Source organism: Lissotriton helveticus, chromosome 2_1 (genome assembly GCF_964261635.1).
Source record: "Lissotriton helveticus chromosome 2_1, aLisHel1.1, whole genome shotgun sequence".
Classification (NCBI taxonomy): domain Eukaryota; kingdom Metazoa; phylum Chordata; class Amphibia; order Caudata; family Salamandridae; genus Lissotriton; species Lissotriton helveticus.
Window position 1 is genome coordinate 1,418,128,436 of NC_136059.1, and position 22,699 is coordinate 1,418,151,134.

General features: G+C 48.8%; 1 protein-coding gene across 1 annotated transcript in view; it reads left to right on the forward strand.

Moving 5' to 3' along the window:
* The window catches only part of DGKQ (diacylglycerol kinase theta), a 1,501,752-nt gene that overhangs the window by 1,287,101 nt on the left and 191,952 nt on the right, over positions 1 to 22,699 (forward strand). Inside the window, exon 14 of the mRNA XM_078676348.1 lies at positions 18,919 to 18,957. Within this exon, the coding sequence (XP_078532474.1) occupies positions 18,919 to 18,957 (39 nt within the window). The remainder of the gene's footprint in view (positions 1 to 18,918; positions 18,958 to 22,699) is intronic.

Consider the following 22,699-nt stretch of genomic DNA (forward strand, 5'->3'; position numbering starts at 1 on the left):
TGGTGACAGACGCCTCTCTTCTGGGATGGGGCAGCCACATGGCAGAGGCAGAGATCAGAGGCCTCTGGTGGAGTCCTGGCTCCATATCAACCTTCTGGATCTCGGGGCGAGCCATCTTGCACTCAAGGCTTTCCTTCCCTCTGTACCGGAAGAGTAGTGCAGATGTTCATGGACAACACCACCACCGTGTGGCACTGCAACAAACAGGGCGGGGTGGGGTCGTGAACCCTATGTCAGGAGGCCCTCTGCCTCTGGACATGGCTGGAACATCAGGGCATATCCCTGGTGGTTCAAGACCTGGCAGGTTCCCTGAACGCCAGGAAACTCAGTCGCAGGTGCATGATGGATCATAAATTACGTCTTCACTCGGAGGTGGTGCAAAGTCTCTTTCGATAGTGGGCAGAGCTTTAGTTAGATCTATTCGCCACCGAAGAGAACGCGCAATGTCAGCAATTCTGCGTTTTGGAATTCCCATGGCGGTACTCGCACAGTGACGCTTTTCCTCGCAAGTGGAGTTGCGGTCTGTTGTACGCCATTCCGCCTATACCATTTGTGCCCAGAGTGCTAAAGAAGATCTGGCGCGTCCGGGCAAAAGTCATCTTTGTGGCTCCAAATTGGACACGAAGAGTCTGGTATCCCAGTCTGCTCAACATGGCAATCGATCCTCTGACTCGTCTGCCTCTTCGGGAGGATCTTCTGTCGCAGCAACAGGGGACAGTCCTCCCCCCTAACCTATCCAGCCTCCACCTCCTTGGGTGGAGATTGAGCAGCGGCACTTGACGTATTTTGACCTGCCTCCCGAAGTTTATGATGTAATCCTGTCAGCCAGGCGTCCCTCCACTAAGACGGTATACGCCTGCCGGTGGAACAAATATGTGGCATGGTGCACAGCAAAGACTGTGAATCCTCTTTCTGAGGTTCTCTTGTTTCTCCTTTCTTTAGCCCAGCAGGGCTCTGCTCTGGGCACCATCAAGGGCTATCTGTCGGCCATCTCCGCCTTCCTTCGGCTTCCAGATCAGCCTTCTCTTTCAAGTCACCGGTTGTTAATCCTTTCTTGAAAGGCATAACTCAACTCTTTCCTCCTATTCCCTTTGTTATGCCTCAGTGAGACTTGAATCTAGTCCTAACCTATTTAATGTCACTCCCGGTGAGCCGCTTCACAACTGTCCTTTGAGGCTTTTGACGCTTAAAACTGCATTCCTGGTAGCCATCACATCTGCCAGAAGAGTGAGTGAGCTCTAGGCCCTTTCCTCCAAGCCTCCTTTCCTGTCTGTCCATCCGGTCAAGGCGGTTCTCAGGACTCCTCCATCCTTCCTGCCCAAGGTTGTCACTGCCTTTCACATCGGGCAGACGAAACACTTTGCCCGCCTTCTTTCTGCCTCCGCATCCTTTGACCGTCTGGACCCAAAACGTATGCTTTCCTTTTATCTGGATCGCACCAAAGAGTTCCAGATGGATGACCAGCTCTTTGTTGGCTACATGGGCGTCAAGAAAGGTCGGGCTGTACACAAGCGGACTATCTCCCGATTGGTCGTTTTGTGTAGCAAAGCCTGTTATTCTCTGGCAAAGATGGAGCCTCCAGTGGGGCTGCGTGCCCATTCCACCAACGTGATGGCAGGGACTACTGCTTTGGGATAGGGAGTACCTCTAAATGACATCTGTCAGGCAGCTATGACGGCTTTGTTGCACACATTTACCAAACACTACTGCCTTGACAGTCAAATCCGGAGAGACAGCTTCTTTGGCCGTTTTATTCTCCAGGACTTTCCGGTGTGATATTGGTTCGCACACCCACCTCCGGGGTTGGTATTGCTGTGGTATCTATTCTAAGGTATCAAACCATACTGCCCAGGCAGAGAACTCCGCTCGGCCCACTTGGCCCTTCTTACCATCCCCCGCTTTAAAAAGCAGAGGGCGGGCGGAGTGAGATTCGCTGTCCTGGCCCCAACGTTTTGGAACTCCCTCCCAATCGCTCTACGCACCTCCCTCTCATATCCCCTTTTCCGTAAAAATCTTAAAACTTTTCTGTTCACCCAAGCCTACCCCTAAATCCGTCGCTGCTGCCATCCACTGATCACCACTAGCGCCATGAAACCGTTGGGTATGTGAGCGCTGTACAAATGTTTTTAAATTCAAATTAAAAATTCAAAAATAACTAGCGTGTTTTTTTCAGATGAACAAGTTACTCACCTTCGGTAACGATATATCTGTACGAAACATTAGTTAGTTATAGATTCCTTACCGCTCCATCCATCCTCCCCGTTCTACGAACTTATTTCTTCCTGACGACCACAACACTAACGACAGACGTGGAGCCGATCGATGCCACCTTTTGATGCGCAGAGGTACTGCTGATGAAAAAACGTTCCTGTTTCTTACAGATACAGGATACACGTGAGGCTTGTGTCCCGCTTTCTTGGAAGCAGGCACTGTTACTCCCCCCTGCTCAAGAAGCCTACTCTCGATCCGGCGCTTCCCGCCAATTATCGACCTATTTCTCTCCTACCCAGCTTGGCTAAGGTCTGCGAAAAGGCAGTCACCTCGCAGCTTACCAACTATGTGGAGAAGGCGGGTTTGTTGCATCCGGCGCAATCGGGGTTCCGTGCCTCCTATAACACGGAGCTTGCATTGTTGGAGGTGGTGGAAGCAATTCGTGACTGTTTGGATGCCGGCGGGAGAGCAGCCCTGGTGATGCTGGATCTCTTGACGGCATTCGACACGGTTCCCCACTCTCTCCTTCTCGAGCGGGTCACAGCCATCGGCATTGCTGGCACTGCTTGGAGTTGGCTCAGATCCTTTCTGGAGGACAGGTCACAACAGGTCTGGTTGCCCCCGTGCGCCTCGGCGCCGACTCCCCTTTCCACTGGCGTCCCGCAGGGTTCCTCTCTTAGCCCCCGTTCAACATCTACGTGACTCCCCTGGTTTATCTGGCGGAGTCATTGGGGGCTAAGGTGATGGCATATGCAGATGACACGCAGTTACTGTTCACCTGGAAAAGGAGAGAGGACTCGGTCAGCACTGCGCAGCAGTGTCTCTCATCAGTGTTTCGTTGGTTGTCTAATGCACAGCTTAAGTGCAACGAAGAGAAATCGGAGGTGCTCTTGTTTGGCGGATTTTAGAGTCACCCTCTGGCCATCTGACTTTCCACCCCCCCAGTCAGTCAAGGGTCTTGCAAAAAATCTGGGGGTCTGGTTTGAGGAGAACCTTAATTTCGCGACTCACGTTAAGAAACTCACAGGGACTTGCTTTGGCACCCTGAAAACGCTGCGAAAATTTCTCCCTCTCCTGCCAATCGGTGCCAAAGAAACGGTTGTTCGGGCGCTCATCCTTTCCCGGCTCGACTATGCCAATGCTCTCCTGGTGGGATGTCCGGGGTATCTTACCAGGAAGCTGCAGGTAGTCCAAAACGCGGCAGCGAGACTCCTACTGGGACTTTCTCCCAGACAGAGTGTGCGGCTTCATCTCCGCCACCTACACTGGCTCCCAGTCGAGTCTCGTCTCAAATTCAAAATGCTGTCCATTGTCCAACGGGCTCTGTATGGGCTGGGCCCACTCTACCTCCAGAAGCGCTTTGCCTTCTATACTCTTTCCAGGCAACTGCGGTCGTCTGACCAACTCCTTATACAGAACCCCCGGTTTAAACGTCACCGGCTGGGCGGCTGTTCTTTCACCCGCAAAGCTGGCTTAGCCTGGAATGAACTCCCTCTGGCCCTCAGGATGGTCTCAGAACCGGCAGCTTTCAAGAAGAAATTAAAAACGCTGCTGTTTTGAGGCCCTTTTCTGCTGACGGTTCTGATTCTTCAGCTGGTTCTGTGGTGGGTTTTTCTTGGTAGCAGCGCCGGGATACTTTGAGTAGCTGTGCGCTTAATAAATCTAGTATAACATAACATATATATATATATATATATATATATATATATATATATATATATATATATATATATATATATAGTGGCTCTATGCGCGGATACAGGATTCCTCCTTTATACCCAACACGCCAGTCATAAAGAGCTGGCACACCACTATACAAGTGTATATCAGTCTGTCCTGGATATAAACCTTAATGCGTATGCTTCACTTTTTGCTGACCTTACCATACCTTGTAGTCCCATAGATGAGCGAACTGAACTGGACAAACCCGTTGCATTAGACAAAGCTATTTTTTTACCAATCCCCTCTCCATTCTTTCGGAAATTTGACCAACAGGTTAGGGAATTTATTTTGAACAAGTTGAGATGTAGAGTGGCCTTGACGAAGCTCTGTTCCCCCACGGCCAGTGTGGGGTCTTACCTGCCCCACACTTTGAACAATGTTACCTAGATGCCCAAATCAAATGGATTGCTCAATGGCTGGCTGGGCTACACATGTTGCACATGACCAACTCCTCATCCATTTGGAACCTGCCCGCCATTGTCCACCTATTTCACCCTCGTACAAGAGCCTGGGTACCAGAGGCGCTCTTAGTAGGAGCGGTGCAGCAATGCTACCATAGATGCTTATTCATCACTAAGCACGTACTCCCTTACGCTCCAGGGCTGTCGTTACTAGGCACACCTAGAGCTACTGGGACGAGAACGACAACAGAACTGACATCATGGCACACTACAGGTTTGCACATTATAATGCAGAATGCACACCCAGCTTTAAACATTTTCTTTAAACAGTCCTCCTGGTTCGCACTCTGCCCAGGGTTGCCAGTTGCTTCAAGAATCACTGTTGAACTGTGTTGTTCAACTGATTCAGGGTGCACAGCCTGTGTAGTTGCTATAGGCCCATGTAGCTCCAAGTAAACAGTGCAGGTTTAAACACATTGGGTGATATGTATAAGGATCGCAGACTGACATCAAATGAGACGCTTATGGGTGAGGACACCCTGCCACCTGGCCACTTTTGCTCCATAACTCGCTGATTTCTGCTTTGGGAGACCACTGGAGTGATATGAACACTGAGCGGCCGACCCATCTCACAGTCCAATACTTACAAGTGATGGGGGGGCAGACACCTCAAACGCTGGCTTGCGGACTCTCTTCTCGGTCACACTGTTCCACAGCACCTGACATTGCAGCAGCACTGGAAGGTGGACTTATTGCACCCCTGCGCTGAAAAGGAATGGGATGCCTTACTGGAGGGACCCAGACACGTGCCATGCAAAGCCTGATTCAAGCTTATACAGTTTTTCATAATGCACAAGGCTTATCCCACTCCTGCCAATATAAACCGGTTTTATTAGAATTGATGCCGCTTTTATGTGTTGCGCTTGTGCGGACACTAATTTACTACATATGCTCTGGACATGTCCTCCCTACATACTTACTGGTATAATGTCACAATAACATTCAATCAATCAATCAATCAATACATTTATAGAGCGCACTACTCACCCGTAGGGTCTCAAGGCGCTAGGAGGGGGGGGGTGCCTTTACTGCTCGAACAGCCAGGTCTTGAGCTTCTTCCTGAAGGAGAGGTGGTCTTGGGTCAGGCGCAGGTCGGTCGGGAGGGAGTTCCAGGTCTTGGCGGCCAGGTAGGAGAAGGACCTTCCTCCTGTTGTCGCTCTTCGGATGCGGGGGACGGCGGCGAGGGCGTGGTTGGTTGATCTGAGGTGGCGCTTGGGAGCGTAGAAGTTGATTCGGTTGTTGAGGTAGCTCGGGCCTTGGTCGTGTAGGGCTTTGTGTGCGTGGGTGAGGAGGCGGAAGGTGATTCTTTTGTTGACGGGGAGCCAGTGCAGGTCTCTCAGGTGTCCGGAGATGTGGCTGTTACGTGGGATGTCGAGGATGAGTCTGGCTGAGGCGTTCTGGATCCGCTGGAGTCTCTTCTGGAGCTTGGCAGTGGTTCCGGCATAGAGGGCGTTGCCGTAGTCCAGACGGCTGGTGACGAGGGCCTGGGTGACAGTCTTCCTGGTCTCGGTGGGGATCCACCAGAAGATCTTCCGTAGCATGCGCAGGATGTTGAAGCATGACGAGGAGACGGCGTTGACTTGTCTGGTCATGGAGAGGGAGGAGTCCAGGATGAAGCCCAAGTTGCGTGCGTGGTCCGTCGGTTTGGGTGCGGTGCCCAGGGCGGGGGGCCACCAGGAGTCGTCCCAGGCGGAGGGCGAGGAGCCCAGGATGAGGACCTCCGTCTTGTCTGAGTTCAGTTTCAGGCGGCTGGTCGTCATCCATTCTGCTACCTCTCTCATCCCTTCGTGCAGGTTGGCTCTGGCGGGGTCGTTGGTCAGGGAGAGGATCAGTTGGGTGTCGTCGGCGTAGGAGATTATGTTGAGGTTGTGTTGGCTTGCGATGGCCGCGAGGGGGCTCATGTAGACGTTGAAGAGGGTGGGACTCAACGAGGATCCTTGCGGGATGCCGCAGGTGACTTCGGTGGCCTCTGACTTGTACGGTGGTAGGCGGACTCTCTGTGTTCTTCCGACGAGGAAGGAGGTGATCCATTCCAGTGCTTTCTCCTGGATTCCGATGTTGCCAAGACGCTGCACTAGGGTGCGGTGGCAGACAGTGTCGAATGCCGCGGAGAGGTCCAGGAGGATGAGGGCCGCTGTTTCTCCGTTGTCCATCAGGGTTCGGATGTCATCGGTGGCCGCGATGAGGGCGGTCTCGGTGCTGTGGTTGGCTCGGAAGCCAGACTGTGAGGGGTCGAGGGATCCATTCGTCTCGAGGAAGGCGGCCAGCTGTTTGTTGACGGTCTTTTCGATGACTTTGGCCGGGAACGGGAGGAGCGAGATGGGACGGTAGTTTTTGAGTTCGGTGGGGTCCGCTGTCGGTTTCTTGAGTAGAGCGCTGAGTTCGGCGTGTTTCCAGCTCTCAGGGAAGGTGGCGGTGTCGAAGGAGGTGTTGATAATGTCCCGCAGGTGGGGTGCGATGACAACGTCGGCCTTGTTGAAGACGTGGTGAGGGCAGGGGTCGGTCGGAGATCCGGAGTGGATGGAGTTCATCGTTCGGATGGTGTCTTCGGCGCTGATCGGGGTCCAGGCGTGGAGGGTGGTGGTGGGTGGCGTCGCTGCGGATGTGGCGTGCGTTGGTTGGATGCTGAAGCTGTTGTGTATGTCCGCGATCTTGTTGTGGAAGTAGGAGGCGAGGGAGTTGCAGAGGTCTTGCGATGGGGTGATGTCGTTGTTTCCGGCGTTGGGGTTGGAGAGCTCTTTCACGATGTTGAAGAGTTCCTTGCAGTTGTGTGCGTTGTTGTCCAGACGGTCCTTGTATGCGGTTTTCTTGGTGGCGCGGATCAGTTGGTGGTGTTTCCGGGTGGCGAGCTTGAGGGTGGACATGTTGTTCAGTGTCGGTTCCCTTCTCCATACTTTCTCGAGGGCTCGGCAGTTCTTCTTGGAGCTCTTGAGTTCGTCGGTGAACCATGGGGTTTTTCTGCTGCCGGGTCTGCTGGGCGGGGTCCTCAGGGGGGCGAGTTCGTCCGCGCAGTTGCTGATCCACTTCGTGAGGTTGTCGGCGGCCTGGCTGGGGTTCGTTGAGCCGGCAGGAGGGTGCTGGCTCAGGGAGGCGGTGAGCTGGTCGGCTGTGATCTTGTTCCAGCTTCTTCGGGCAACCTGTTGCTGGTGGTGGTGGGTCGTCGTTCTTTTGAAGGTGAAGTGGACACAGCTGTGGTCCGTCCAGTGGAGTCCTGTTGCGTGGCTGAATGCGATGTCTTTGCTGGATGAGAAGACGGCGTCGAGTGTGTGTCCGGCGAGGTGGGTGGGGGTGGACACCAGCTGTTTGAGTCCGAGGTTGGCGAGGTTGTCGAGCAGGGTGATAGTGTTACGGTCGCTGTTGTTCTCCAGGTGGAAGTTGAGGTCCCCCAGGAGGATGTAGTCGGCGGAGGGGAGGGCATGCGGGCTGATGAAGTCGGCGATGTCCTCGCTGAATCGTGTGCGTGGTCCCGGGGGTCGGTAGATCAGGGTGCCTCTGAGGGTGGTGTTCGGGTCGGTGTGGATCTGGAAGTGCAGGTGTTCGGCGGTGGTTAGGGTGTCGTCGGTGTTGGTCGTGATGCGGACGGTGTCCCTGTGGATGATGGCTAGGCCTCCTCCCGTCTGGTTGGCGGTGCGGTCCCTCCGGGTGATTTTGTAGCCCTCTGGGACGGCGATGGCGATGTCGGGTGCTGAGGAGGCGTTCATCCAGGTCTCCGTGAGGAAGGCAACGTCAGGGGCTGTGGGTCGAGGAGGTTCCAGAGTTCGATGGCGTGTCTGTGGATGGAGCGGGTGTTGAGCAGGATGCACTTGAGGTGGTTGCTGCTGGTGTTCGGCTTGGTGGGTGCTGGTGCAGGGTAGGTCCGGACGCAGGAGAACTTGCAGGCGTGGCAGCTGAAGGGACAGTGGGTGTGCCTCGGGGTGGCTCGGTGGCATCCCGGGATGCCGCCGGTGTTGAGTGCGAAGAGTTCGGCGGAGTTGTAGGTTTGTCGGGTCGGCTTCCGTCGGTGGGGGCCAGGAGTCCTGGCACTGGGCGCGGTCCAGGCGCGGACGGGCGCAGACGGGCTTACCTTTGGCGCGCCTTCGGCGCACAATCGGCGCTCCCGCTGCGCGTTCGCACGGTCGCCATATATGGCGAAGTGCGCGGGTGGGCGGAGCAGCTGGGAGGCGGGAGCGGGGAGGGAACAGAAGGAAAAAGGGGCGGGGTCAACGGTGGTGGCGGGAAGCGGGGAGCGGGGAGGGCGGCAACAGGGGGGAAAATACAATCACTACGGCGGCAAATGACACTAATGAGCACAAATACAGTTAAACAGGCAATACGGCGGAAATACAAACAACAGGCACAAGTAAGCACAAATGCAGGACTACACAGTGAACCAGGGGCACAGGGAGAGGAGCGCTGAACACGGACCACGCCACTCGAGGGAGGGGGCGTGGTCACGAGCTGGCAGTCGGGCAGCGAGGCACAAGGAAGGGAGAGCACTCGCAGCAGCTGGTGGCCGTGCGGCGCGGGGGTGTCCTAAAACTAGGTCACACTCACCTGCGTCGCACGGTCGCCATATATGGCCAAGTGCGCGGGTGGGCGGAGCAGCTGGGAGGCGGGAGCGGGGAGGGAACAGAAGGAAAAAGGGGCGGGGTCAACGGTGGTGGCGGGAAGCGGGGAGCGGGGAGGGCGGCAACAGGGGGGAAAATACAATCACTACGGCGGCAAATGACACTAATGAGCACAAATACAGTTAAACAGGCAATACGGCGGAAATACAAACAACAGGCACAAGTAAGCACAAATGCAGGACTACACAGTGAACCAGGGGCACAGGGAGAGGAGCGCTGAACACGGACCACGCCACTCGAGGGAGGGGGCGTGGTCACGAGCCGGCAGTCGGGCAGCGAGGCACAAGGAAGGGAGAGCACTCGCAGCAGCTGGTGGCCGTGCGGCGCGGGGGTGTCCTAAAACTAGGTCACCCTCTACCTGCACTGAGCATCTAGATCTGCAAAAGTGGAAGCTATGTCTGCTGGTTCTGTACCACAGGCATAAGAAGCATAGGGTGACTACCCATTTCTTAGACTTAGGATTTATAATGGCTAAGCAGCTTTTTACTCAACGATGGAAGCCCCACACCCTCAACATTTGAGGCCTGGAAGCGCTTGATGGTCACTTGGGCTCCAGCCGATAGCACAGCTCTGCGAAGGGAAGACACGGTTTTCCTATGAAAATATCTCATTGCCATCTACTGGGACATTATCTTAATTGCTGCATAGGGGAGACAAGGTTGTCCTACGAAAATACCCCAGTGCCACCTACTGGGACACTATCTTAATTGAGTTCCAGACTGCCTGCGCAGACGTCCAGTAGTCACCGCTGTCACTGCACTGGAAGCCTCAGTCTTGTAGACTACGTATTTCGCCCCCCCGCACGCTCCCATCTCCCAAAGCTTTTTGTTACAAATATCCTGCACAACCCTTGTCAGTCGTGGAATGTGGATAGAGCAGTCTTAGGTTGAATAGTTTCGTGGTCTGTTGCATTATTGGATGAAAGTTATCATAGTTCAAAGTTGTATTCAATGGATGGATCTGTGTACCACATCCTTAAAGAATGTTCATTGTGGGGAGTGTCCTGGTACTGGCTTACTAAGGGTATAGAACTGCACCCATTGGACAGATGTTTTCTATACGTATCCCATGGTTATCTATAACCTTTCTTATGGGTTTAACAGCACTCATGTATTGATGCGCTAGACATATACAGATTGCATAACATGACTTTGGCACGGCTCTGTTTGACTAACCTGTTTTTATGCATTCCACTGTATATCTTCAATTTAACACTTGAATGCTTGCTGTTGTGTAGCTGGTGAAAAACGAAATATATTCAATAAACTGATTCAAACAAAAAATGGGGGGTGGGGGTAGACAATTCTACCTCCTAATCGTTCAGCAGCCATAGTTGTTGGCAGGCATTTCATATTTGGGATCCTGGCTGCCCAGATCATTTACTGAGCTTTCAGTTTGCTGTCACGGAGGTCTAGTCAGCCCTCTAGTTTTCTATTATTTATGGAACTGGAAGTTCTTTTTCTTTTAATTGAACCTTTAAATCTCTTTGAGTGTAGTGTATTCGTTGATATGGAGAATAAGGCTTCTTTGAAGGAAACTATACGCTTGTTTTTCATTTGGATTACATTATCTTTTCTGCTTGATTTTGCCATAGGCGAAGTCGCTAAATGGGTTATTTGCATGTTTATGCGCCTTTCAGACCTCATCGCACATCAGTTTGCAGTATAATGTGGCTTTGGAAAATGTGTGTGTCTCTGTCTATGTATGCATGTACATAATTTAGCTCGCATACGCCTTGAAATTTGCAATGTATATTTTTTTTAAAAGGGATTATAAACAAATAGTGACTCAGAACAAGGACACTTAATTGGCCTAAAATAAAATTATCCTAATTTGATGTAGCCCAGTGACGTAAAAGATATCATGACTTATATTAAAGATTTCTCTCTGCAGCTTCCTCGCTTCCAAAACAATAACTTCAAAGCATTTATATAAGCGCCCTTACAGCTTAACAGTTTTGTGCCCTTGTTAATTTCCTCTGCTTGTCGACTTCCCTCACCATCAGGGCTCGTATTGAAGAAAGTGGGTAAAAGAAGGCCTTCTAATGGCTCGCAACATCTCCATCAGCCATTGCTCTTCACAAAAGCACTCTGTACCTAGAATGAGTGCAAAAGGAATGTTTTTACTGTATTACACATGATCCGAAAGATCATTTGCTTCTACGAAGGGGACAATGAAGAGGAAGATCATGTTACATCCACATGTCAAGCCCAAATATTTCTCTATGACAAAATGTGCAAATAAGATTTGACCACAGTTCCTGTACCCTCTTAGACCTCGGTTCATGCAGGCCGCAAGGGCAGAGCTAATAAGCTAGTGTATGGGCCCTGCCACATAATGATAACATTCAATTACTACTTTTCTGCTCCCATTTAAAGATGGCACCTCAAATTCACGCATGTAATCAGTTGCCTATTTCAGCAATATGAACACAGCTGCCACACTGAACCCCAACATAGAGTGGGTTAACCACTTCATTCCAAAGTCATTTAGCTGCCTGTATCACTTGAATACAAACACAGTAACACCATTTGGAAGACAAGCAACATGAATAAATATTCTTGCTTGGTCAAAGTCTATGCTTATTTTAATGGGTTGGCTGCCACTAAATAGAGGAAGAATGGAGGAATTTCATTTTAGATCTCCAGCATACGACTTTGTTGACTGTGGGTTTGAAACCAAAACCAATATCTACTGGGCCAAAGCACTGAGAAATGCTTGATCGAAGCATCATATTTGAATCTCTTATAATAAAATGTGCATGTTAATAACTTGTGTGACACTAGAAGATACATTGAGTCAGATATTAAAAGGCCAAATGATTTGTGATAACTTTACACCAAATGTTATATGTAAGAAATTGGGATATTAGTTGAGAGTTGTGAGAACCTAACCCAAATAATAAACACAGTCCTTGTTAGGGTGAATGTCTGAAGTTGTTAAATTAACTTGAGCTCAACCCCCTGGTAGAGTTGGCACAGAGTAGACAGGCTTAACTTAGATGTGGGGTGTGAATAATATTTATGCAGTACTAAAACAGTAATAAATTCCAAATGCAAAACAATAAAATTAGATGAACAGAGTAAACCTTAATAAACAAAATGACACCTCAATAGCAAAAATCCAATAAGGGGAACCGGAGGAATACATTTTTACAGTTTTAAGTACAAATTGTGCCACGAAAAACAAAGTGCCAATGTTTGTCATTGGTTGCTGTAGAAGAAGATCTAGGTACAATTTGACGCAGACCGCGTTGGAGTGCAGGTTAGATACTCTAGCCGGTTTTGCCCCTTTCAGATATTTTACCTTCTGACTTTAGTACCAATCCACCACAGGAGTACACTTCTAAAGCACCCCCAGGACCTCAGGGGAGGCACTTAGAGACTCATGGGGTGGCAATCGGAGGCCAACAGGAAAGTCCTGCTCCAGTCGAGTTGCCAATGGTCAGTTGGACATTTTCAGGAGAAAACATTTTGTAGCTTGTTGTCTCCCTGCAGGTTAACCATGAGCCTCGTGACCTTTGGAGTTCACTTCTTTGTCCTGGCTTCAAGAGGGAGAGCAGTTCCTATTGTCTAGGCTCGTCACGGGTCTCAGGTAGCTTCAATCCTCTTCTGATCTTCCACAGCTCCAGGTGTGTTCTGAAGTGGGTAGCTGGAGGTGCCACATTTATGCCTCGTATAGGCTAGTGAATAGAAAGGACCCCTGTGGATGCCCTAACCCATAAGGAAAATGTTATCAGGGATAAACCTAACCACTTTAGAAATTTTCAAGATGGACAAAGTCTTCAACCTCACTTAACTTGGGCTCTGAGGTGTAGAGGTGTTTTGTTATAAGTGTACTAAGGTAATCTTAGTGTCCTCCCCAGCTAACCCTAAGCTCCAGGTTTGAGCAGTCTCAGGTCTCCCAGCAAACATCAAAGACAAAAGTTTGGGTAATCCAAAGCTGAAGCCAAAGCTGAGCTTTCAGCAACCAGGAAGTGGATGCACACAACTTGTATTGCCTTTCTATTTCCCTCCTTTCAAGTGTGCCCAAAATGAAATATGTAAACCCAGCAGACCTGTCAAACTGGCTGTGACTCTGGTGTCAAAAGAAGCCCTCTGTGGCTGAGGTCTGAATTGCTGGGAAGACCACAGAAGGGCCCTGGTCACATGTCAACTGAGATTTGCCTCTGACAGTGGTGGCCTCTTTAGCTCAAGCAGACCTGTCAAGCAGGAAGGGACATTCAAGCGGAATAAAACTTTAATGTCAAGGAGGATCCTCCCAGCCTGCCCTACATAGGCTGTCAGGTTCAGATGGATCAACTCTGCCCATTCAGGTCATCCTTTTGTTTGCTCCTGGGATCAGTTCACACCTCACCATAGGGGAGCCATCACACTGCTAGATGACAGCTAAATACTTACAGACAGGCCCTCAGAGGCTATAAGCAGGCAAAAAGTAACTTTGTCTAAAGTAAGTGTTTCCGTAATAGGCAACATTAGCGTTTACAATTAAATTGAATTCTGTTGAACAATTACAACAAATTCAATGAGCAAAACTATAGTGAAAATAGCTTTGAAGTGCTAGTCCCTCTAAGGACATGTTTAACATTAACATTGACATATCCTATTTTTAAATGCCATGGTCTCTGCCTTATTGGGAAGTAAGGCTTACTTAAGAGTGAATTATACATTTTTAAAAGGAGGTTTTTAGTACTGTCAAAAGGGGCTATTTTAACTGGTCACATTTTCAGTTTTGACCTCCAGAGCCAGGCTACTGGTGACAAGCCTGCAATCATTTTTGCATTGTCACTGCAGCAGGTGGCACAATGAGTGCTGCAGCCCACTGCTGGCAGTCACCTTACTGATTGTGTGTACTTTGTGGCTACCACATACTAGGGAGTTATAGGTAAGTTAAATATGCCAGGTAGGGTTATTCCAACCTCATTATGTTGAAAGGAGAAGCAGAAGCACTTTACCCATGGTTACTGGGGTAAAGTGTACAGAGTTCTAAATCCAGCACAAATATGTGTGAACAAAAAGGCCAAAAACTTTGCGGGGGACTCTGCAGAAATAGCAAATTTTCGGTAGAAGATGATGCAGGAATTTACAGAGTCACATTCTGCCTGATCGGAATTTAACAGGTAATTTATAGAAGAAAGACAGCCGTGACTTTTGTCTATAGCACAGATATGCTGAAGATTCTGATTAAAAGGGAAAGATCTCCATAAAAGTCTACTGGGACCTCCATCACAGAGCAGACGATTAATGTTTCTGTGCTGACTCAGAAGGAGCAGATTTCAGTCTTGGTGATGGTACACAAAGGAGTTTTATTAGACAGATTTTCCCATTTTAACCCAGTTTTTATATAGTATCAAATTCATGATAGCTCAGGGCTTTGGGTGACCTTGTAGTGGGTCTGTAAGTGGTTTTCAGTAAGGCAGGTCAAGAGTAGTGGGGAGGGCTTAGACGTTCCTGAAAGAGGGACTGGAGTACGTTTTTAACACGCTTTTCAGGGCTAAGAAGGGAAATCCTAAATCCCTCATATTCACAGCGCCCCTGGCATTGATCAGCATCTGAGTTTTACTCTCAAGCTGAAGCATAGCCCCATGGATTGCTGTCAGATTCTGAATTTATTCGTCCAACATCCAACATAAAGCGCAGAACTCTATCCACTGCAATCTGTTCAGGAATTCCCCCACAGCGGCTTCAACTCGAGCCACTCTGCTTTCCATCTTCTCTGAGCAGGGTTCAGTGTCTGTGACCATTTGTTGCCATTTTTATCAAGATTCTTCAGTATGCTGTACAGAGCCACTTGCATCATCTTCTGCTCCTTGATTAGTTCCCCTGTGGCTGAGTCCGCATGTACCTATTCTGCAGACTCTTTTCTTCAATGGGTCGAGGGGTCAAACGTCTTTGTCATTCACCTTATTTTTAGGTCTCATCTTGCGAAAGCAGCGCATGCGCTGCTCTCGTCATGGAGAGGACCTTTTGGAATCAATTCAGCCAAAGCTAAATTCACGCGCCCAAATGGACAAAGATGGCTGCTCTCGCCATCGCAAAGCTAAACATGCACGCGTAGGGACAAAAAAATGCACGCACATGTGGACAGCCCAACGCCATCTTTGTGCACATGCGTGCGCATTTTTTTGGTCCCTACGCATGCCTGCTTTCGCTTTCCCAGACAGGCTGAAGAACATGTTCTCACCCACTTTCTGCGGCGCACACAGGTGATAAATAAGCGCAGATACAGCCTGCTGCCTGCACCTGCTCCCCACTCGCAAACAACAGCCCTGAAATATTGCTTAGCCCCCAGCTCCATGCACGCCCACCTCCCATTGGTGGAGCTCGCCTGCCTGCTTAAACTAGTGGGCGAGGAGGTTAGGGCTCTTAAGAGGCCAGCCCCCCTCTTCGTTTCATTGCCCTGACACTTGTCTTTGAGACGAGAGACAAAGGGGTGACACCCTGGAAAATACCCTGTTGCATATCTGGTGCCCTCCCTTTAGAAGGACAGTACTGGGCATGCCTCAAACACCCCGATAGGTAATTCCACGGTGCAGTTTGTTGTCTTTTTTCATTGAAAATTCTGAGGGATGGGCAGTGTGTTTTCACAGACTGGCTTGTGTGACATAGTGCCATGATTGCTGGTAATGCTGCATTTCTTCATTGCGGTTCAAGTTGGACCATCTCTTTAATATTGTGTGCCCTCGCTACTATTTTAGAAGTTTGAGGCCTATTTGCCCGCCTCCCATTTCCACGGCCAGTTTGACGTCGGTCAACTCTCACCTTCGACCTTGAAATATTCAGGGGTTGGCACCCTACATTACTAACGTCCCTTGGACTTCACATATGGGCAATGTCGGTCCCTCCAGTACCTCGTTATTAAAACATTTCTGTGCTTTGGTGAATGGACAGAAGTGCACCATTCAGCGCGACTCCTCAAGGTGCCGTTGACTTGCAGCAATGGGAGCAAAGTGTTTTCAGGAAAGTTGGGGGGATCCAGCTGTTTAAAAGCATGTTGGTGTTGGGGTTGAAAGTAAGCGCCACCCGCGTGAACGCTTCTCGGACAGCAACACCCACACCTCCACTGGCTTAGTGGGGGTTCTACGAATGCTTGGATTGGATGAATATTTGTTCTAATCTGCCTCGTTATTAAAACTTATAGGGGCAGAAGGAGGGTGGGCGGGGGCATGAGTGTTCTCATTTATATTTTTTTAGCTCGAGCAAGCGCCTAGTGCAGGATTGAACGGGCACCTTGAAAGCGCTATATTCATTCATGCACAACTATCCAATCGCAGCTGAGGGTGAGATCTTTTGTCGATGCGGAGGAAGGTTTTCAAGATCGAATTTCCTAGCCGAGAGTGAGTTCCTCTGTCGGCGCGAGATTGCGCTTCACATTTGCATGCAGGGGGCGTCTTTGCGCTGGGGAGGCTCCCAGAGTTGGGTCCCTTTTTTTCTGGGGAGCCTGTTTGTGCACCCCGAGGCTGCCCGACAAGCACGGGCATGTGCTCCGCTGCGCTGCCGGGCTGCACTTTACTTTCACCCCTTCTGGGCTTCCCCCAGCATTGCTTGTTCTATATGTTATGCACCGTAAACCTGACTGCAAGAAAGCAATCAACAGGCTAACAACTGCTCTAATTATACACACTATACCGCACTTGTTGGATGACTGCGGCCTCATGTGTAGGGAAGCCATTTACTGTGTGTTTCTTTGGTGTCTCCCCTAGGAGGAGCAATTGCCACTTCTGCGAGGCATAGATTCCCGGGCACAGTATTTGGTTTGTAACTTCAGCCCCTCAGCGTGTCGTTCTCATTCCCTTGAAACTACCTCCATCCTCACGCTGGTGATCTACCCCCCCGCGCTCCCTTTTGAAGGCAGCAAAATTGGAGCGCCTTAGTTGGTCACCAACGTCATGAGGCCATGTCAGAGGTTACCGTGGTGAGTGGCGTTCCCATAGACATGAGGTTCTCTGGAAATATGATATGCTTTACTTAAAATTGCTTGTTATAACAAGAAAAAAGAGCTTCAGCTTCCGAACCCTCTATTAATATGTTGTACTTTGCCATATTCCTCTACTTGCCTTTCTTTTATTTTTTTAAGTTTTAATTCTTTATTGTGTTTTTCAGAAAGTTATACATGTAGCATATACAGAAAGTGTTCTTAAAATAATTCAGCGATCTCTACACCACTTGCCGTTGGTCGACAACCTGCCTTTTGTTTCAGATTCGTTTACTTTGTGAGCAGTTGAAACTTAATTTCAACAAGCATTTGCAATGCAATAGATCTCGCAGTTACGAGAGTTTCAGCTATTGGCATTGTAAATAATAATGCCTTTTATTTATGTTTTAAAAAACAAACAAAAATAAAAGTCATTATTATTTGCAATGTCAATAGCTCAAACTCGCGTAAATGCGAGACCTATTACATTGCAAATGCTTGTTTATCTACTGTTCCATTCCTCAAGATACATCTCTCACACCATCACTCAATGGACAGACTTCGTTTGGAGCCCACTGGAGTAAAACACACCTTCTGGAAAATACTTCCAGACTCCATACTCTCTCCCACTAGGGCACACTGGCTGCTCTGTTCCACTCAGGTAAGCTGATGCCTGGCCAACAGCTACTGCGAGTACCCTCCATGCATCTTGTGTGTAGCAGGACTTCTGCATAGCACATCCATTTCTCAAGCAGCACCAGAAAACCCAGCACAGCTTTTGAACACCATCTAAAAGCTTGATTAGCTTCATCAAGAACCTGTGGGACACAGCAGAAACTTTTTGGACACTGCAGAAACTGTAGGGCACAGCTTCCTCCACGTGGATCCATCCATCAATGCAGAAAGAAATTGCAAGTTGATGTATTTGTGCCTATTGCTCGTTCTGGTCAACAATGGCCGACGGTCAGTGGCATTGTTGACTTTGCTCAGTGCAGCTGTAGAGGTAGTTGCCTCTAGTTACCCTTCATCTCGTGCATTCTTTGTAGTTTGTCCTCTCCAGATGGCATCACATACTGTTGGTTTAACACATTCTAGGAGTCCTCCTGGAGGAGTTAAAAATCATGGGCCTTGCAGTAGGGAGAAAGGATTGCGTTGTTGGCCTTTAATTTACCCCAGAAAACCTCTGCGCTCGGGCCTGAAGTCTCTGGCAGATAGCAGCACTGAGAGGACAGGCCTTCAGTCCCAGTAGTGGCACATTGGTGAGATGCTGCAGTCCTGGGCAGTCAGGAAGATATGGTTCCTGCGCGATTACGGTTGTTAATGTTATAAGCTTTATTGTAATTGTTACAAGTGATGTTAAGTAGATCAGAGATGTTTGAAAAGCTATGTTCACATGAAAAAACTATTTTCTGCACATAGCTCATTCATTCAGGAGCTAGTTTTGGTGGGTTAGGACTTTACATTGCCCTCTAGGCTCTGCGTTCTTTACGCTATATTTGTCCTTGTAGATATCTCAATATACGCTAACTTCCACCAGTAAACTCGTCAATAATATTCAATTGCACGCTCACAAGATAACATGTTATTTTTTGCTTGCTTGTCAATATTTGATAACTTCAGACGAGGTGGAGGACTTCGACACTCAATGAAGAAACGGAATGGTTCTCAGGAAAAAAACTTGTAAAGCGCTGACATACATCCTTTATATGAGCTGCATATAGTTTTAAAGTTTTATTGTCACGTACGATTGAATTTACAGTTGTTTGCACTTGTATAACTGTAAGCTATACCTCAAAGCCCACGTAGAGTCATATATTTGAAGGACTGGTGCGCCTTTAGTGTAATCTAGAGCTGATATTTATTTGCAGGAAATCTGACCCAGAAGAAACCTGTCATTTTGGTTACAATCCACGAGTTGCATTTAAATGTATGTCTTTTTGTCATAATCGTTTTTCAAAAAAGCTCCTAGAAGGTAACCAATATTCATATTTTTTTCTTTGCAGAAAAGGTTGTTTCTGTCACTCACATTTATCCATCACAGGGTAAGAAATTTTAATATTGCATAAAAGCACAAATGATCTATGCATTTTATTTGCACGATGTACCATGTGAATCCAACTGGTGAACAGCCCAGTACTTTTAATTGTCAAGTAAATGGCTAGCCTGCGTGTTGCATAGTGATATACTGAACCGCATGACTTTGGTGGGACTCGATAATCTATGGAGGTGGAGGAGGGGGGATTGGTGATGGAAGTCTTTATATCCTTCCAGTGTACCAGACAGTGTACCAGACAAGGATGCCCACTGCCACCCATCCTTTTTGCTGTGGCTCTGGAACACTTACCAGCTAAACTACAGCAGCACCACACAAAGTACACTCTGCACTTTTTAAACAGACCCTATCTAATTTCCTTCTATGCTAATGACATGACACTATTCATTTATTAGGTTTTGAAACATGGCAGGTCTCACAATAAACTCAGAGAAGTCCTTTATCTTTCCACTTGAATATGCAGGAAGAGTAGAGGTGACTTTCCACAGGTATGGTGCACCAAGCCAGTTAAATACCTGGGTATTTTGTTACGTTGCGACGGAGAAGTGGTCATACAACTGAATTATGCCAGGCACTTACCACTCTGGAGGAACAAATGAACAGGCGGATTAAGATCCCACTTTCAATGTCGAATAAACTTGGATTAACCAAAATGATTGTCTTTCTAAATTGTTAGACTTATTTATTAACGTACCTTTTTAGCAAACCACCAGCTTTTTTAACTCATTGCGGTCTCTGCTGATTAGGATGTCTTGGGCTGTGAAAAGTCACATAGTAATCTGAGAAACACTGACACTACCCTATAAATTGGGGGCCTTCACAGTCCCTGATTTAGAATTGTTCTATACATGTGTACAAGCGCAGTCTGTGTGCTATTGGTTCCACCTCCAACGTTTTATGGCACTTTTTGCAGTGGAACAAGATGGTGCATCCCCCATACCTTTGCAGGCTGCCTTCTGGTCCAGGCAAATGTAAAAAGAGATAAAATAAACTCAGTGCTTTGCACCATCAAAGCCTTCGGAAAATTAAAAGATAGAACAAGGAACACAATAATCGATGCCACTGACATTCTGCTGAACAAACACCCATTGTTCCCAATGGCAGCAGTGGGAACTAATAACCCCCAGCTAAAAATACTAAAACGACTTGCCTGATCAGACTGTATGAACTGTGGAGTAGTAATTAACAGATTAGATAGACTTAGAGCTGCAAGCAGAAATATATCAGACGAATTTCCTCTGGAGCCAAAGGCCTTTGGCAAAGGTTCTAGAGACAAAAATGCCCAAGAGATTTATAACCGCATTATACCATGAAACATAAAATAATACTCCTATGCACAACCTTCCTGCGCGCCCTGGTTGGAGGTGGACTTTGGTGTGCCACTCCCCAATAAAATCTGAGAATTCTGTTGCCTTCAGACCGGTGAGCTATTGCCTAACAGTAGGCTGAGGCTTATACATTAGCTCTTCCTATTCAGAATATATTATCACTCAGCCGCTTTACACAAGGATAAATTGAGGCCGTATTCTCCATGTGAGCTATGTAACATGGAAGAAGCAGTTTTTTAGGGCTCGGACTCCTCCCCAGTGAAACTGGGAGGAGTTTCGAGAACTAATGTTAAAGGAGAAAAAAAAGAAGTATCTCCTAGGGCCTTGGTGAGAGGAATTCCACACATTCCTTAGCGTTTTCTGTCATCTGGTCAGTGATTCGTCTTCCCTGTGCTGTGTATGTAGTAGCCTTGAAGTGATAGGCTGTAAGTAATTTACGCGTGCCCGATGTGGCATTTTGTGTGCGAGAACGAGCATGGCAGAGTGATTAATCTTAATTACGAGCTGTCAGAGTGCCCGTGTAATGCAAGCCAGATGGTGCGAGCGCGTACACCATTGCATGCAACAGAACAGCGGCACGGTAAGCTCGCAGATGTCCTCCCTCTCTCCTCAGCGCCCCTCCCACCCCCTCTGAGTCAGGAAGCATGGCCTGTGTGTACTGGGTGTACGCAGGGGCGACGAGGGCTCCCCCCCCCCCCCACGTCCTCCTTTTCAAATTCCTTTCTAGCTGAGCGGAGCCTGCGACTGCGGACTGCGAGCATGAGCTGCTCCTCCCGGCCCCAGCCCCTCCTCTCCTGTGAACTCTGGAGTCTGCAGATTGCACCGGCGGCCGTCCCCAGCAACTTTAAAGGTGAGTGTTGTGTCCTCATGAAACGTAACTGGTGCTCTGTAAAGCGCTCTGATACCCGATTCGGGTCAAGTTAGCGCTATTTAAAACTCGCCAAAAAAAAAACGGACGTCAGTGATTTCTTGTAGAGAAGCGAAGACTTCACACGAAAACCTACAAGCCACTGCAGAACTCCAGTCCTGGTGGAGAAACTCTGCACCCTCCTCCCCACAACAGACACACCCGGTCTTCCTTCAGCCCCAGTCTATGTATTAGGGAGTCCAATATACACTGAGTGTGGCCGTAGTAGATTAGACGCCACTGACTGCTTGGGCGGGAGCACATCCGTTTGTGGACAGCAATGGGCCAATATTTCATCTGTCAAGGGACCTAAACCTGCCCCCACGCTGATGCTGCGGAGTTACCTCTAAATGCATTTTGGGTTTTGCCGCCTCGTATAATAGGGTAATACAGTTTCTGTAGAATGCGTTGTTTACAGCAATTTTTAAAGGTTCCTGTGAGGTTCGGTGTCAGTTGTGTGCTCGCCGTGTGGAGCGAGTGAAGTGAGCACGCCCAACTCCTATATTTCGAGGGGCCGAATGAAATCCATTGCAGCGCTATCTCTACCTCTATTATTCCCCGAACTCGTGCCAACCGAGAGTGTCGTACCTCTTGGGGTTCCATTACAGCGCAGCAAGAATCTACTAAATGCAGTATTCTCTAATGACTCGAGGCGTGCATTCCTCCCCGGGGCCAAGGTAATTAATTTTATAGAACCTTGTTACGCTGTAACGCTTTAATAACATGCCGGTAGTTTCATGCATTTGGGGCGCCCTGGGCAAATGTATTTATGGGGTCCTTGTGCGGAAAGTTGGAGTTCTGATAGTTTCGGCTCGTTCGTGACCTCTTTGACTAGGTCACTGACAGTGCAAGAAAATCCCCCTCTAAGTCCTACATGTGTTTATATCTCCTATTCAGGGATAGTTAAGTGTATGAGCAACGATCGTTCCTTTATTGCACGCATCACCAGTTCTCCCTAAGCTGTTGAACCCGAGGCAGTCAGGTTAGCAGGATTGGGGGGCCCTGCTAAACTGATATCGTGACTCTCACTTTAAAAGCAGATCGCTTCAGGCAGTGCATAAGCCAACTGAGCTGCCTTATCAGAAAGGAGCCAAAGACTGAGAACAGGCCCCTGTATTGATAGCTGTACCCCAGAGCTTGGATGCCATTCTCCACGCAGACCACTTCCTCCAGCCTACTGAGCACGACCTGCACAGGGCACTAGGGATTACTGTCCATGCCACGCGCGGCGCGCCTCGAGGCACTCTCAGCTGCCCATGAACGCTAGTTTAGAAGAGTCATCAGCCCGAGTGTGCCGGAGCATGAGGGGGGTGCAGTAGGCTGCATAGTGAGCCACAGGTCCTGGACACAGAGCCTTTAAGCGCAGAAGGTCAAGGTTCTCAGCAAACGAGTACCCCAAAGACTGGCCCAGGGACAGTGCCTCGAGGTGCAAAATGTCTAGGAGGGAAGGGCAGGAGTAGTTTGTAGCGCCTAATACCAGTATTTGCCCAGTATTT